Source organism: Notolabrus celidotus, chromosome 22 (genome assembly GCF_009762535.1).
Source record: "Notolabrus celidotus isolate fNotCel1 chromosome 22, fNotCel1.pri, whole genome shotgun sequence".
NCBI classification, from domain to species: Eukaryota; Metazoa; Chordata; class Actinopteri; order Labriformes; family Labridae; genus Notolabrus; species Notolabrus celidotus.
The window spans coordinates 17,735,735-17,751,312 of NC_048293.1; the positions used below are offsets into that span (position 1 = coordinate 17,735,735).

At 44.7% G+C, this 15,578-nt stretch overlaps 1 protein-coding gene across 2 annotated transcripts in view; it reads right to left on the minus strand.

The window, feature by feature from the left end:
• The window catches only part of btbd7 (BTB (POZ) domain containing 7), a 25,308-nt gene continuing 9,730 nt past the window's right edge, over positions 1–15,578 (minus strand). For both annotated transcript variants that reach the window (XM_034675813.1, XM_034675812.1), the window contains 9 exons: positions 12,934–14,076; positions 6,381–6,589; positions 5,910–5,985; positions 5,307–5,467; positions 5,067–5,210; positions 4,400–4,589; positions 4,131–4,309; positions 3,536–3,940; positions 1–3,406 (listed from right to left, as the gene is read on the minus strand). In XM_034675813.1, coding sequence (XP_034531704.1) covers positions 2,639–3,406; positions 3,536–3,940; positions 4,131–4,309; positions 4,400–4,589; positions 5,067–5,210; positions 5,307–5,467; positions 5,910–5,985; positions 6,381–6,589; positions 12,934–14,076 — 3,275 coding nt within the window. In that variant the 3' untranslated portion in view covers positions 1–2,638. The remainder of the gene's footprint in view (positions 3,407–3,535; positions 3,941–4,130; positions 4,310–4,399; positions 4,590–5,066; positions 5,211–5,306; positions 5,468–5,909; positions 5,986–6,380; positions 6,590–12,933; positions 14,077–15,578) is intronic.

The window sequence follows — 15,578 nt, forward strand, 5'->3', positions numbered from 1 at the left end:
TAGTTCCATAATATCAAACCAGTTTATTTTGAGGATGCCCAAGTTGACCACTGTTATGCACCTTTTGAGGCGACAGTAGAAAAATAGATTCAGTGAAACTAAATGTAACTTAATATCAATCTACAAACATGTTTTCTATGATACTGTACAAGTACAGGGTACCTGTTAAAATTCAACACAAGCAATCACACGTTTCAGATGGTTCCATTTGAAAAGGTGCTAAATAACACTATGTACACAAAACGGGCTACATGAGATTTCAAAGAACTTTTTTTTGATGCAGGCTGGTAAGCTGGTAGAAAAGAGCTTGCATAGACATCAAAGTCACTTCTCCAATAAAAGCCCAGCCGCAGGCGGGGGAAGGCACTGACTTCTCTACAGCAAAGAGCAAAACAAGGGATTTTATTCAATGGAACATTGTCCTGGAAAATATAACAACTAACCAACATGAACATAGGGAGGAATCTGGAGTTTTTGCATTTTTTCCCCATGAAGCAACCTAGATGGAAAAATGATTTTTCTGCTTGGCAACTTCATCACTGCTAGGATGAGAGCTAATGTCTTCAGATCCTCCATGTATTCCTGCTACTTAACAGTAAAAGGAAAAGAAGGGGGAAAACATCTCTACTTATATGGTACTCCACACCACCTACAACATTGAACAAACTGCCCTAATGGATAACACTTAACAAAATAGGTTCTGCGACACAATCATTGTTTTTATACCACACATTCTTAGTGAGACCTCATGACAAAGACAAGTACACAGTGTTGTCCACTACAGTAAAAACACAAACCTTCAACATCCACTAAAATGTGATAGAAACCGTTTTTAAAAAAAATCATCAGAAATTCATGTGGAACTCGTTTCATTATATACATTTTCCATTGGAGATATGAGCCAGCAATCGCCAACTTTCTTTCATAAAGATTCCTTTTTGTTCTCAATTTGTTTGTTCCTTTTTCCCTTCAGCTTTTCGACCGGTGGATTCGACAGTGCAATGTTTCTCGTGTGTGAGGTTGTGTGCCAACTGTTGGCTGTAACAGGCTTTTTTGTGTGTACTCTTGAGCTACTGCTGATGCAGTTCTTAACAGTATATTAAACAGTAACAACTCTGACTGTGCATGTCCACAATCCTCTGTGAGATGCAGAGATGTGGGCCTGATGTATATACATGGTTTGAGCATTTGGGTTCAATGACATCCTCCTTTTTACAACTCAGAAAAACTACAGTGAGTGAGTCCATTGTGAGCAGAACAGTCAAATAAGCAATTAAGAGGGGTTTGCGATATAATGACATCATACTTAATTGAATAAAAGGTAGCTAAAACTGAATATTACAAGCGCTGATTAAGGCTTTAGATCTGATTACTTGATGCTATTAAACAGAACAAAAAAGGAGCTCTCGCACGCTGACTGCTGCACTCTGTGCCAAAGACTCACTGATATGTACAAACAGACCTGACTAAAGATGAGTGTACAGTACTGAGATTGTCTAAACACCTGTGAAGTTATCCAAACACACACACACACACACACACACACACACACACACACACACACACACACACACACACACACACACACACACACACACACACACACACACACACACACACACACACACACACACACACACACACACACACACACACACACACACACACACACACACACACACACACACACACACACACACACACACACACACACACACACCTGTTCCAGCTGAAAAAACAATAGCCCAGGACTTGATCACTGTGCATCAGTTATGACCCCTATATTTCCTGCTGTATCTCAGTAATAAACCTGCATGTGCGCTTCCTGCTCCCCCTTCTATCTGAAAACTACAGACTCCTGCCTCTAGGCTGGACTCTGAGGCTGCTATAGCTGGAGTCCAACAAAATAATCAGAGTGGGTAACAGGAGAATGACGAGCACTGATGACCTACTTCCCATCTGATCCAGTTCCTGCTTTGTGTGTCCAAGACTCAACCTATTACTCATCAGCGCTGCAGATCCTCGGCCAAAGTATGGAACTAGTCAGGTGGATCGCTTGCTACAGGAAGAGATGAAAATGTGAATTTACATACGATCTTATCACAACTCTGTTTCCCAGACTGGCAATCACTGTAAGCTTGCGTACTTAGAGATTCCTCTCCTGTCGTCTCCCCATTCTGTGCCGAAAACAATCAAAAGACAAAGAGAACTTGTGAATGAAGTCTTTGTTAATAACTGAGCTACATTTAGTGTTATGACCTCTGCATGCAGGATTCACGCAGCGTGGAGTTAACCTCACTCTTTACAATCAAACAATCAATCCCAGCAGAGCCTGAGTCATCCTCTAAAGCAGCAGGACAATGCAGGCCTCGCAGAGATCAATTACAGGCGTCAACAATTAACCTACAGCTCTCACTCTTTCCTCACCCTGGCTGTGTGATGGATAGCACAGTGTGATAGAGGTAGGACACAAGGACAGAACCTATAAATAGCAACCATCAACCACCCCGTTCCCCTGCTGCTCTCAAACACACACACATATGCAGGCACACATTTAGTGCTTTGCCGTCCACTGAGACGGACAGCTACTCGTCACACGTTCCCTTTTCTCAGCTCAACCCCAGGTCTTCAGCCGGGGTTAAAGTGCAGATTTCTTATAAGGGTAGTCGGGCTTGCTGGGTGACCTGCGGTCCCTGGTGATCTCCTCGCTGACACTATTCCTGTGAGCCTGCTGGAGGCCTGATGACTCTCCTGATAGAACCATGTCCTCTGGGCCATCCCTAGGTCCACTGTGCCTCTCCTCATAGCTGTCCATGTTCCCGCTAGGAGACCGTAAGTGGCCTAAACCATGAGTCAGGTCCGTCTCATTTGATCGCCCCCTCTGGACATGTCCCATCCGAGGCTGGGCTCCGGACGGGCTGGCAAGGACCCCGTCATGCCTCTGAGAGGTCATACTGAGGACGTCCAGACGTAGTGGGTCTGTAGCAGTTCTTCCCTGCAAGTGTCCCTGGGACTGAGAGTCAGACATGTAGGGGGGTGGGTAAGCACTGGAGGGGGTGCAGCTGTGGCTGTAGAGGTCTGGTCCTGCAAAGGAGGGCAGAGGGTGAGAGGAGGTCGGGGTTGCAGGGCGGCAGGAGAAGTCGTACAGGTCAGGGAACTCTGCTTGAGCCTCCAGCTTAGGTTCAGGCGCATGTCTCTTGCAGGAGTGGCCGTGTCCAGGACCGTGGCTATGGCTGAGGCGAGCAGAAGGGCAGGGACCGTGGGGCAGATGGTGGCCCGAGGGACCCATTGGGCTGTGAGGACTCTCCCTGTCCATCTCTGCCATGTGCTGCTCCCTCAGGGTCATGACCGAGACACCCAGTGCAATGTCGGGCATGAACTCCCTCATAACAGGCTCCATGGTCATCTGAATCAGAAAACAAGCACATCATGTGTGATGTTACGTTTGAGATGGAGCTTCTCCTGATTCCACGCACAGACCATGCAGACACTTTAAAAAGACATTGTAGCACGAGGAAGTAACGCACTAACTCACCGCTTGCCTGTCTGAAAGCAAAGCTCGGCCCATAGCCTGTGGGTTGGTGCAGTCTGGGGGCTGAGGCCGGGGCGCAGAGGAGTAGTCCGAGCTGCCATGCTTGGAGGCGGCATGGCGCTGGATCAGGGTGCGGTTGCAGGGGTAGGAGAAGGAGCGGGTGGGGGTGGGCATGGGCACACGAGGTCGCCATGCACCCTTGAGCTGAGCGTGACTAGGTGTGGCAGGGGGGTGGTAGGGAGGAGGTGGAGGAGGGAGGGGAGGGTGGAAGCCAGCTACTCCTTCCAGCTCTGTGAACATGCTATCCATGGCTGGGCTGCTGTTTACCCGACACCGACCCACCTGGCGTAGAGCCAGAATTGGACTCTCGTCTCCAAACCTCTCATCAGGAAAGAACTTGTATGGGTTCTGAAACAAAAACACAGGAGCTTAAGAAATGTGTGTTCATTGTGGTGTTAGCAAAGCAGATACTATTTTAAGGTTCTTAACAGGATTTAGCTGTGTCTGCAGCATAACTGAGGTCTGAGGTCCTTCTCTGTTAGTGGCCCAGCCTCTCATCTCAGCCTCCTCTAACCTCTGGGGACTGTTTTTTACTAACCTGCAGGAGCTCTGTGGCTCCATCTGCCAGACCAAACTCCCTCAGCACCCGCAGCTGAAGCTCATAGCTGACAGTGGCTCCTTCGCCACAGTTAAGGGCGTAAGCTCTCTGGACCTGCTCCGAGTGTCTGAGTTCCTGCAGCCTCCGGATCATCTCCTTAACCACGGGCAGCTGAGGCACTAAGTAAATAAAAATGAACATAATGTTGATAAGTCATTGACCCATATGTGTTTTGCATTAGAACTTGGCGGCTGACGAAACATTCTTACCTGGGATTTCATTTGCCACAACTGATGGAGCGGTGTTTGTGGTGCTTGCCATTTGCTGGTGGCTGATCATGTGACAGCACTGAGGCACGGCATTGTTCACCATGTAGAGCGTGTCAGGGACGTTGGACATGCGCACTAATCGCAATCGCACAAGGTCCGTCTGCTCCACCATCATTTCATCGAGCACTGACTAAAGATGGGTAGAGAAAGGGAGAGGAGATGTGAGACCAAAACTTCAACAAAATAACAGTCCATGTGCGACTCAAGGACACGGAGAGGGTTTGCAAATTAGTACCACTTGATTGACACTTCATCTAATAATGATTCTCTGTGGTAGGGATATGTTCATAAATATTCATGGCCCCGGGAAGGCATGCAACTTATTAGGAAATGTGTGCAAATGGACATAAATTGAATTTCAGTCAAGATGATGGAAGCAACTATTAAAAATGGAGAATAGGCCTCGCAACAACTGTGCATGATTTTTTCCTTCTTTGCATACTTCAGCAATGAACAAGTCTACAAATTTTCCACAAGGTCCTGAAAGGTTATTCTGTTCTTTTTACAGAATCTTCACTCTCTCTCTCATGATAGCTAGATAAATCATCCACTGCTCCTTTCTCTGTCTGGAAGCTCCATCAATCAAAAGTGTGTGTGTGAGCCGTACCTTAGCCTCCTCTACATAAGGAGAGAAGAGACGAGGACGCACGTAGATGCCAGCGCTCTTCTGCCGTAACCAGGCGTTCGCTTTCCCTCCTTCAGCTGTGGGCAGCATGTCTGAAGGAGGGGTGCTTATCAACCCCCTTTTTAGCTGTCAACATTGTAAAGAATGGTGATCAATACTCAGGTTTTTAAAATCACAACAGGGTACACTCATACACACACACACGGGACAGAGAGTACTGACCGCGTCAGAGAGGACGTCACTGTTGGGAGGTAAGATGTGCTCAGTTCGGATGAAGGGCAGGAGGGGAGACAGGATCTCCTTTAATTCTTCCACATCCAAGTCTCTCCTCTTCACTCCCCTCTTGTTGACGCTGTGGGCTGTGCCGCTCAACAGGTTGGGCTCTGGTTAAATGAGGACAAGAACAGCCATTAGCAGCCTTTTAATGTCATGCATATTGCCATGACTATTTATGATGGCATGATTATGCTTTTAATGCCTCTAATGCAACCCTGCTAGCTAGTTTTAATATTTTTCTTGCAAGTTCAGTTGAATAAATTAAAGATAAATACTGCATTGCCGTCAGTTTGGTTACGTCTCCTGAAGTAGGATACTTGTCCTTAAAACATGATTATTAATAACGTTGACCTTACACAAGACTATTTCATACCAGGTCAGAACACAGCACAGGAGCGATCACTGTTCACAGCCTGCTGACATGGATAAAGTTTGGCTCCTCCTTGTCATGCTTTTAGACGTATTTTGGAGGTGCTGGATAAGTGGGTAATTTCCTCAGGGCCATTAGGGGGGCTGCTCAAAGGGTAATTATAGAGTGTATTATCTTACCCCTGTCTGCCATCCTCTTAATAAGCTGCTGCTCGCCCCACTTAACAACATACTTCAGAATGTCCTGCTCGCTCGCCTGTGAATGAGACCAGGGCAGAGAGACACAGAAAAAGAAGACATGGAGAAATAGGACAGGGAGAAAGAGCGACACATAATTATTTCTGGGACAAGGTTGGATATTGTCTACAACAACACTGGGAAGCTGTTAAACAAGGATGAGGTTAAAACATTAATGTTCAGAATGTGTCTTAGCAAATCCGGCCTGTTTTTTATGTTGCTTGTGGAGACGCATATAGCAAGAGATTCAGACAGAGGTCATGTTAATGCAACTGTGCATACGTGTTGACTGTGTTTCCACCAACTGTGAACAAGTCACTCAGGCGTCCCCGAAACTTCACCAGGAGAATGAATTTTTCATTTTTGTGGGATGTCATTCAGCGTGACAGCTGACTGACAGGGAAAGTTCCTCACCTGTAGGTAGTCAGACTGAATCGCGCAGAGAAGGTGCTCCTTGCCGAGCTCGTAGAGAACATTTGAGCTGACGACCTGACTGAACTCCTCACATAGGAAGTGCATGGCCTGCCTGTGGACCCACTTGGAGCCGTATGGCTGAGAGCTCCACTTCAGGATGGGGACGAGTGAGTCCAGTGACAGGCTTTCCACAATAATGTCCTCGCAGCCTGTGAGAAGAAGACAAACAATCAACATGTTAAATCTTTATAGCACACATGATTAGTGTTCAAAAACAAATATACAATACCAGTCAAAAGTTTGGAGACACCTTCTCATTCAAGGGTTTGTATTTATTCTAATTATTGTAAACACTGTAGATTAATACTGAACACATCAAAACTATGAAAGAACATATATGGAATTATTTAATGAACAAAAAAGTGTTAAACAAACCAGAATATGTTTTATATTTTAGATTCTGTAAAGTAGCCCCCTTTTTCCTTCATGACAGCTTTGCACACTCTTGGTATTCTCTCAGTCTGCTTCATGAAGTGGTCTCCTGGAATGGTTTCTAATTAACATGAGCCTTGTCAAGAGTTCATTTGTAGAATGACTTGCCTTCTTAATGTGTTTGAGACCATCAGTTGTGTTGTTCAGAGGTAGGGTTAGTACACAATGGATAGCTCTATTTGACTACTGTTGTAATCCAGATTATGGCAAAACCAGATTATTTCATAGTTTTGATGTCTTCAGTATTAATCTACAATGATGAAAATAATCAAAATGAATGAAACCCATTGAATGAGAAGGTGTGTCCAAACCTTTGACTGGTAGTGTACATGGAGCTATATTATCCTTAAAAGAGCTAAAAGAAATTTATGCCATAAAATGAACTAAACCGAGTGAATTCAAGAAGTAACTCTGCCGACTCTGCCAGACCATCAGTGGTTTTGACTTGTATTCACTGACCCAGGGAGTCTACCTCTCGTAGCCCCCACATCCTCCTTGCTGCGTTTCCTAAATCAGAGCACATACCAGAACAGCAGGCAGTGGTTTAACTCTGTAACACACCAACCCACAGAAATGCCTTTGATACCTTGATGTGTTACAGTTTCAGGCTGCCTCCTCTTAGTCCTGATGTGTAAACACAGCAGCTTGAGGAAATGTGCTGCCGGTGCACGAGCGCACACATTTCCACAATGTATATACACTTGTGTGAGTGATTCATGAATTCATTGAAGAGTGCCACAGAGGGCTGAGAGAATTATGAAACTGTTTTTAAAAAGTTTAGAAAGTTCCCTCAATGATCTCAAACTTACACTTTAACATCCACTCAGATTAATATATAATTGACTTGGTAATGCGATCTAACCAAACCCCTTAACAAGCCTATACGATAGTGGCTCTTCTTATAATCCTCTCTCTCATCAATACCTTTTAATATAAAACGGACATCCATGGAGATAAAGCCAGACTGACTGACGTCCAGTGAGAGCGGCTCTAAAATGAAACACAAGCCTGCCAACTTCCTCATTCCAGGACGTCCTGTCCATCAGCTTATAAGCCGGGCCAGTAGCAACGCTCCTCCGGGAGACTCTTATCTTGAAACTAGAAGATCTAAGCTTCCGCTCCACCCCTATACCACCGCTTTGAACATCCTCTTTAGGACACTGGAGCCATTTCTCTCAAGTCTGGTTTCCAGAGACGCTTTTGAATCTAAAGCTTCGTATTCACCAGAGTGCAGCTTTACTCACATTCATGCAGTAAAATAAAAGCACGTATATGCACATTTGCTCTGAATTATGATGCGCTTTCCCTTAAAGGCATCTAAATGTGCAAGAAGCAGAAATGAGAGACAGACACTCGCAGCATTTTAAACGGAGGGTGGGAATCCTGCAATGATAAGAAGACAGCTGAAGTTGAAATATTGACCCCGGCTCTTCTCCTTTTTTATCTGCCATAAACAGACTTGAATGGGCTCTCAACATTCATGCCTCGGCTTACACCAGCGGTCCCTGTGCTGTCGGTTTTCTTGGAAAGTGCTTTTGCTCCCGTCAGTCTATCACCTTTGCATCTTTGCCCCCTCTTTAAAAGCAGACGCTCAGGCACTCATGCACAAAAGGCAGACGAGTCCCCACTTGGGACCGGTGGCACAGGAAAGAAAACAGCTCTGTGTTGGTCCATTAGAATTCATGGTGACAGCCGGTCTTTTTAAACGCTGCACTTTTATTATGAGCTGGAGATTAGAATCAGCATTATATCTAATACTAACCCCTCCTCTGTCTCTCTCCACGGGGGGTTCACCACATTCACTGGAGCTTAGCTGACTGACAAGAATATCAACACAACAGCGGGAACACCAACCGCCAGATCCACATTATACTAACTTTCCACGACATATGCATTTTGTCCTGCTGTTATTATTTGGATCTGGGTTGTTTATGGAGCACGCAGTCTCCAAAGCCACTTAAAACATCAACTGCACTCAATGGCCTGTAAACAAGGCTGTGGATGTAAATTATGTCTCAATGACTTCAGTCAACATACGACAAACACAAAATAGAGAACCAGTCAGTCCGCGAGCACGGAAGGGCCAGAGACAGAGACAGAGACAGAGACAGAGACAGAGACAGAGACAGAGACAGAGACAGAGACAGAGACAGAGACAGAGACAGAGATAGAGATAGAGATAGAGATAGAGACAGAGACAGAGACAGAGACAGAGACAGAGATAGAGATAGAGATAGAGACAGAGACAGAGAGAGATAGAGATAGAGATAGAGATAGAGATAGAGAGAGAGAGAGAGGAAGGACTTCAGTGCAGACGCTGAAACCACACCAGCTGGCTATCATCTCTGTGGTGCACTTGAAAAATTAATAAGGCTTTTAATATTGGCTGCTGTTTGAGTGAGATGGAGTCATAAAGGGATACACATCTTGAGAATTAAGCAGGAGGGAATGACAGAGAGCTCACACAGAAACCTCCACGGGCCAAAACTTCAGGAAGAGAGGGGTGCTAGATGAGAAACACAACAGGGGGAAGACAGTGTGACAGACGAGGGGGTTATCTCCATATGAAACCCCTGATATAAGCCTCTTTGCTGCCTCCGGGAGAGACGGCAGATACTGAAGGCTCCAGCGGTGGGATGAACTCAAATTTGGAATTTCATAATCAACCCATGTCTGGATGATGTGACACTTTGGGGTGTGGAAGATTTTTTAGTTTAAATGTAAAGAAGTGAACAGAAGGGAGTAGGGATGTATGGATACACTCAACTCACGATTCGATTCGAATCCTGATTTTCGGTTCACGATACCATTCACTCACGATCCTCAAGAAAACTGAATTGAACTCAAAATTGAACTAATTATTATTTTATTTCAATTCTCAGATATGGACAGTTGCAATATATATTTTTCTCTTATATTTTTTGTAAGCAAAGTAATCCTTTTTCATTTTTAAGGTGTGTTGTAACTCAAATAAAACCACTGCACACTTTTTTTCCCCACACCTTGCAAAAATACCGTGCTGGAAAATTTCAGAATAATTATAAAGAAATGGAAAGTGAACGATTCCCAAATGAAATTATTAAATATTAAAACAAATAAGGTAAATCTCTTTAAATAAACTAAAGTGCAACTTGTGCTCCTGGCTTGGAATTGACATGTTTTCCTTCAGGAATATCAAGGAAAGCCAAAATCCTGCCATACCTCAGACTTGAAACACAAAGGTGCATCCTGAACTGTTCGGTCTTCACCTGCTGCCGCCATGTCTGTTATGATCAACTCAGCGAGTGACGAGAGAGCAGCCATGAGACTCTGGCTGTTTTCAAAACAGCCTGCTACATACTACCTACTAATGTAGTAGGCAGTAGGTAGTGCTCACTATATACTGCGTTTGAATTTAGTATGTAGTATGAGTGTTCTGTTGGATCTGTGTTGCAGTACGCTGAGCCAGACGTCACTGGATTTCCGGTTTCAAAAAGTGGAAGTAAACAACGGCCAAGCTGATAGAGAAACTGCTTCTTTAGCATCACTTATGATTTAAAAAGTGGTTTATATGGCATTTATTCATTTTCACAGCACCTGAAAACTGAGTTCCCCCTGTCAAAAAAAGAAGAGAAGAGAAAAAGTGGAATGAGCGCTGTGCATTGTGGGAAACAGTACGCGAGGCAGACTGGTCCGATGCATACTGTGAAATTTTCCCGGATCAGTAGATATCCGGGGAGTTTTGGCATACTGCAGATTTTGCTGTTGTTCACATACTACTTACTACATACTGAATTTTGGCCAAATCAGTACCTACTGATAGTATAGTAGGCGGTTTTGGAAACAGCCTCAATGATGTTGAACATGCGGAGTGAAATGCAGATAGCGTCTTCCACTTTTTGAATCCACCCTTATTTGTACAGATTGTTTACAGTCTTGTCATATATCCTTACATCCCTAGAAAGGAGCCGTTCAGAGTCAGAAGAGAAGAGAGGGGACTCGAATAAAATGACATCAGGCCAACCTCAACCATCTCACCACATTCCACATTGAGGTTTCATGGGAACTGATTAGAGCTGCACAGCACAGTGAAAGAGGGAGGAGAGGGGATAAAAATACCCTCGAGTAGGGGCTTGTCGAGCGGGGGGGATGGGAAGGAAGAGGAGGTGATGGTGTGTGGGGATGACACTATTTGCCTGCTCGGCTTAAGCTGCCACGGTGACCCTGGGAGTGACACTAGAGCTGCAGGGTGGAAGGCGGTGTCTAACCAGCTGTGTGTGTGGGGATAGTGTACGGTGCTATTCAGATCACTGCCCCGTCTTCAAACGGTGATTGATTCCTTGCCTATAAGTCAATACAGTCATTTCAGCAGCTGCCCACAACTAATCCTGCGGTCTGGAAGGATTTTAAACACAAGTATGTTAACTACTGCAGAGCGCATTGTGTCCAAGAATTGTTTTGCATATAGCTTCCCCTCAGGATACACTGGATACATTTTGTTTTGTTTCCTTTTAAACATTACCATCCCAGCATATTTAGATTTGCATGATGCACTACATTTTTATCAACACTGCAGTTTAAAATTACACAAGTGCCCCAATATCTGCCTGATGATGGATCTTTACAGTGGGAGCAATAAAAATAACAAGTTTTATGAGCCTGTGTTTCAGTGAAGCGTACGCAGAGGCTGAGGATGTTGTGTTTCTGCAGCAGCTTCACAGTGAAACCCAGAATGTGGTGAAGCCACAAGCACAAAGAGAGGAAATGTCCCAGGAGGGCTCTGACAGTGACTTCAGCAGCTTCCCTCAAGTTCAGGAGTCACAACAAACCATGAGTGCACTTTGAATGTAATGAGCGTTATTTTCAGGTTTGTTTCACTCTATGGCTGAGGCTATGAAACATAAGGCTTTCAGTGCATCTCATATCACCAATTAAATATTTCAAAAGCTAATTTAGATCACATAGCTTTATGAAACAGAAGATAGTAATAGAATATGCTTACAGCGATGAGTCATTCACCCTATCTGGATTCCCACAGTCATTATAGGCAGGCCAAATGAGGTTGTTTTTATGTGCATTTGAAATGCACTACTTTAAATACGGCTCATTGTAAAGGTCATTAAGACTGAGGAGGAGGTTTGTTTGGGGGGGTTTTGGACACCGGACAGAGCTACGGCACGTCACTGTGGAAGAGGAGAGAGTGACAAAGTGACTGGCATGGTCAAATCGTGACTGTAATGTTAGGCATGTTACTGGGGTCATTCTCAAACAGTGGCATGAGTCATTAAGACACCCGAGTAAAGACAGAGCAGTAAGGAAGTCGTCGAGCAGTGACGAGTTGTCAACAGAAGTTGGGATGTGCCGCACGTATCAGACAGTCAACCGTCTGCCCCTGCAGCCTGTAAAAGAGTGTGACTGGCAGCTGCAGCTCTATTACTGTTCACAGTCAGCCAGTCTGTTTACACTAGACTGGTCTTTACAGCCGCACTGCACATATGCCGACGTATGCGTATATGACTATGTTAATAATCCACCCTTTCCTTATATTAATGTCTGAGACACATTCTATAAATGAATGCAGAGAGAGATTAATGCTGACCAGGGTCTTGCAGAGACAGAAATTAATTAAAAATTCCAGCCATTTAAACCAAGATCGGACTTACATTATTGAGTCCAAAGACACTGACATTTTAATTCTGACAGTCCAGCTCTGCAAATTAACATTTATATCAACTGTAAAGGCAATTAAAACCCCAAATGGCAGTTGGTATTTAGGTTTTTAAGAGTCAGAGGAAATAATGTTAACTAAATTGTCCTGCAGGAGCATGAGCATGAATTTCTAAGTGTTATTATTTTCCAATTTCCAATTCAAGTTCTCTTTTTAAGTAACAAAAGCACACAAAGATATGAGAAAGCAGTTATCTTAAAAAAAAAGTATCATCACATATAAAGTGTAAGGTCAGTCTGATAACATATCTTCATACTGATTTAAGACGGCCCAGACACAGGCTATTATCTTTGTTGTTACACACTTCTGATTAAATATGTATGTGCGTTGTAAACATGTGATTTTATGACCTACCTTGCGCTAACATGCTGAACTCCAAGAACAGAGCGATGTGGTACAGCTCCATCGCCTCCTCAGTCCTTGTGCTCGCTCCTCGACCCCCGGACACCAGGGCTTGAACCTCACCCAGACTCCCAGCTGAGGGGCTTCCCCGCAGCACCAGACCAAGCTCCACCGCATCTGTGTACATGCAGTGGAGAATAACCTGCACATATTTTCGAGGGATGATGGATTCATCCAAAACAATGCGGGTGGGCGTCTGCAGCGTGCGCTCAGTCATTTCCTCTCCTGTGCGGATGCGCCTCTGCAAAAGGTTCCTAAAGAAAGGAGAACGTGCTGAGAGGATAGGTTTATGAGCCCTGAGGTCCTCGTCTGGTGTCCCGGGGACACCGCTGGCTCCTGAGCTTGCTGTTGATGCTGCAGCCACAGCTCCTCTCTCATTGCAGCTCTCGATCATCTCAGAGTCTGAGGAGAAGCTGAGCAAAGCATCATAGTAACACATGAAGTCAAACAAGCCCTTCATGTCGGCCTCCAGGGAGTTGGGTGTACCAAACTCCTCACTGAGTTGCACCAGTACATCCACATTTTGCAGCCTGCTATCCTCTGCTCCACCCACCCCAAACTCCCCGGTGTACAGGTAGTGAAGCAGGGCAGAGAACATTGGCACATCAATGCCTGCTGTCTCAATGTCCATGAGCACCTCTGCTCCAAAGCCGGGCGATGAGGAAAGCAGAGTCTTGAAAAAAGGGCAGCGGGCTGCCAGGATGGCCCTGTGAGCAGGGAAGCAGGTACCCTGGAAGATGAGGTCCACATCGGTGCAGTACTTATGCTGATAGAGTGCAGCCAGATCCCGTGCCAAGCTGGGTGCCTCGGCACGTGCCAGGCTGGCCTGGAAGCTCAGCTCCTTGAGGGCTGCTGTGCCCTCGTATTCCTCCACCAGGGCGTTTGTGTCCCTGACGTCCCACCCTGATAAAAGCTCCCGCATCTGCCGCGCATGATCTGCAGAGCGGCTGGACTTCCTCCTTTTGATGAATCTTCGTTTGAGGGTCGCCAGTCCAAGGCTCTTCTTCTTCCTGTCTGTGGGCCGCTCATGGCCGTGCTCCAGGCTGTACAGCTTAGACTCCCAGCCATATCCCTGCTGAGAGTACGATGATGTCCCTAAAAAAAACAAGATATATAAAGAAATGTGGTTTGATTTTAAAGAACAATTCTTCACATATACAGAGTACAAAGTAGAATCAGGTATTTCATTGAGAATGTCTTCATATTATTGAATTAGAATTGGGATTTTTTTCACTGCATTGTATCGCACTTTGGCCTGGTATATTTGCAGGGATCTGTAATTTACAGACGCCGGTTTGACTTGAGTTTTTTCTTTTATTGCTGAATTAATGGTGAAAAAAACAGAGCTCCCTGTTCCCTATTTAACATTTCTTATAAAGAACTCTATGACAGAATAATCAGGTTAAATTCCCACCCTGTACAGTCCATGTGAAAAGGCTATTCCTTTCATAACCCCATAATCAGTTCACTCTTGATGGTAGCCTGTTAGAAACTCAATCTGTCCCTTGCACCCCTGTGGTGTGGCCAGCTCCATCAAGCCAAGCACACACTCCCCTGACCCAGCTACCAAAGCATTTGGATCTCGTTCAACAGTGGAAAAATAACAAACAGAAGCCCTTCTTTTTGTTTACATGTAGACTAAACTATGGTTCTTCTTAGACTGTGACCCAGTGTTCTGCTTTGTACTCTTCACTGAACTTTAGTCCATTCGCATACTCTGACCCAATCAATTACAGTAAATAGCAGTTATCATTGGCTTGAGAGACAGGACTTGCTTGTCAGAGGAAGCCCTGCCAAGGAGATCCTCTTCGCCTGCCCTTCTCTCAGCATCCATCACTGTGACCCAAATAGTAATCATTCTAACACTGAATCATCTACAGCTCGAGCCAAGCGACCAAGCAGCTACGGAGCTGTGAGGAAACCTCAGAGGTCTGAGGGGAAACAAGGATAATTTGTCTCCTTTAACAATACGTTAGTTTCAAAGATTAGGTCTACAAGAAGCTCAGACGCAATGTCAATTTAAAAGTGAAATAAAAAGTGATTTTTACTGAGGACACGTTTATTTGCTTTGATGTCTGAGGCAGTTTCCCAAACCCTATGGAAATGAGGGCTGGTTTAAAAAGCACAACCCACAAAGACTCCAATGGCTGATAATTTAGGGGTATCAAAAAAGATTCCAAACATCCCCCATGACCGACTTTTATCTCTAACAACCATAAACACTGCTTAAATGTAAGCATAAAGTGTGATCTCATATGCTTCAACCCACGCAAATTAACATAACCCATATTTGAGATGGATTTTTGGTGCATGCAGACTCAAACTAACAGGCAGCCAGAGATAAGCTTGCAATAGTTTAGCAACATTCACTGAAACTAACGTCAACACTTAGGAAAGTAGGGCAAAAGCAAAAAGGTCTCTGACCTTCGCTGTAAAAGTATTCTGCAGCAAATTGTAACAGTCTAATAAACAGCCTATAGCAGGACAAAGGAAGAGAAATCATCATACCAGATTAGCACCCATCCTGTCTGATAGCCAGCAGCCTTATCCTAATAACATCACAACATCACAACAACACAGTGTCAACAAAGCTGAGA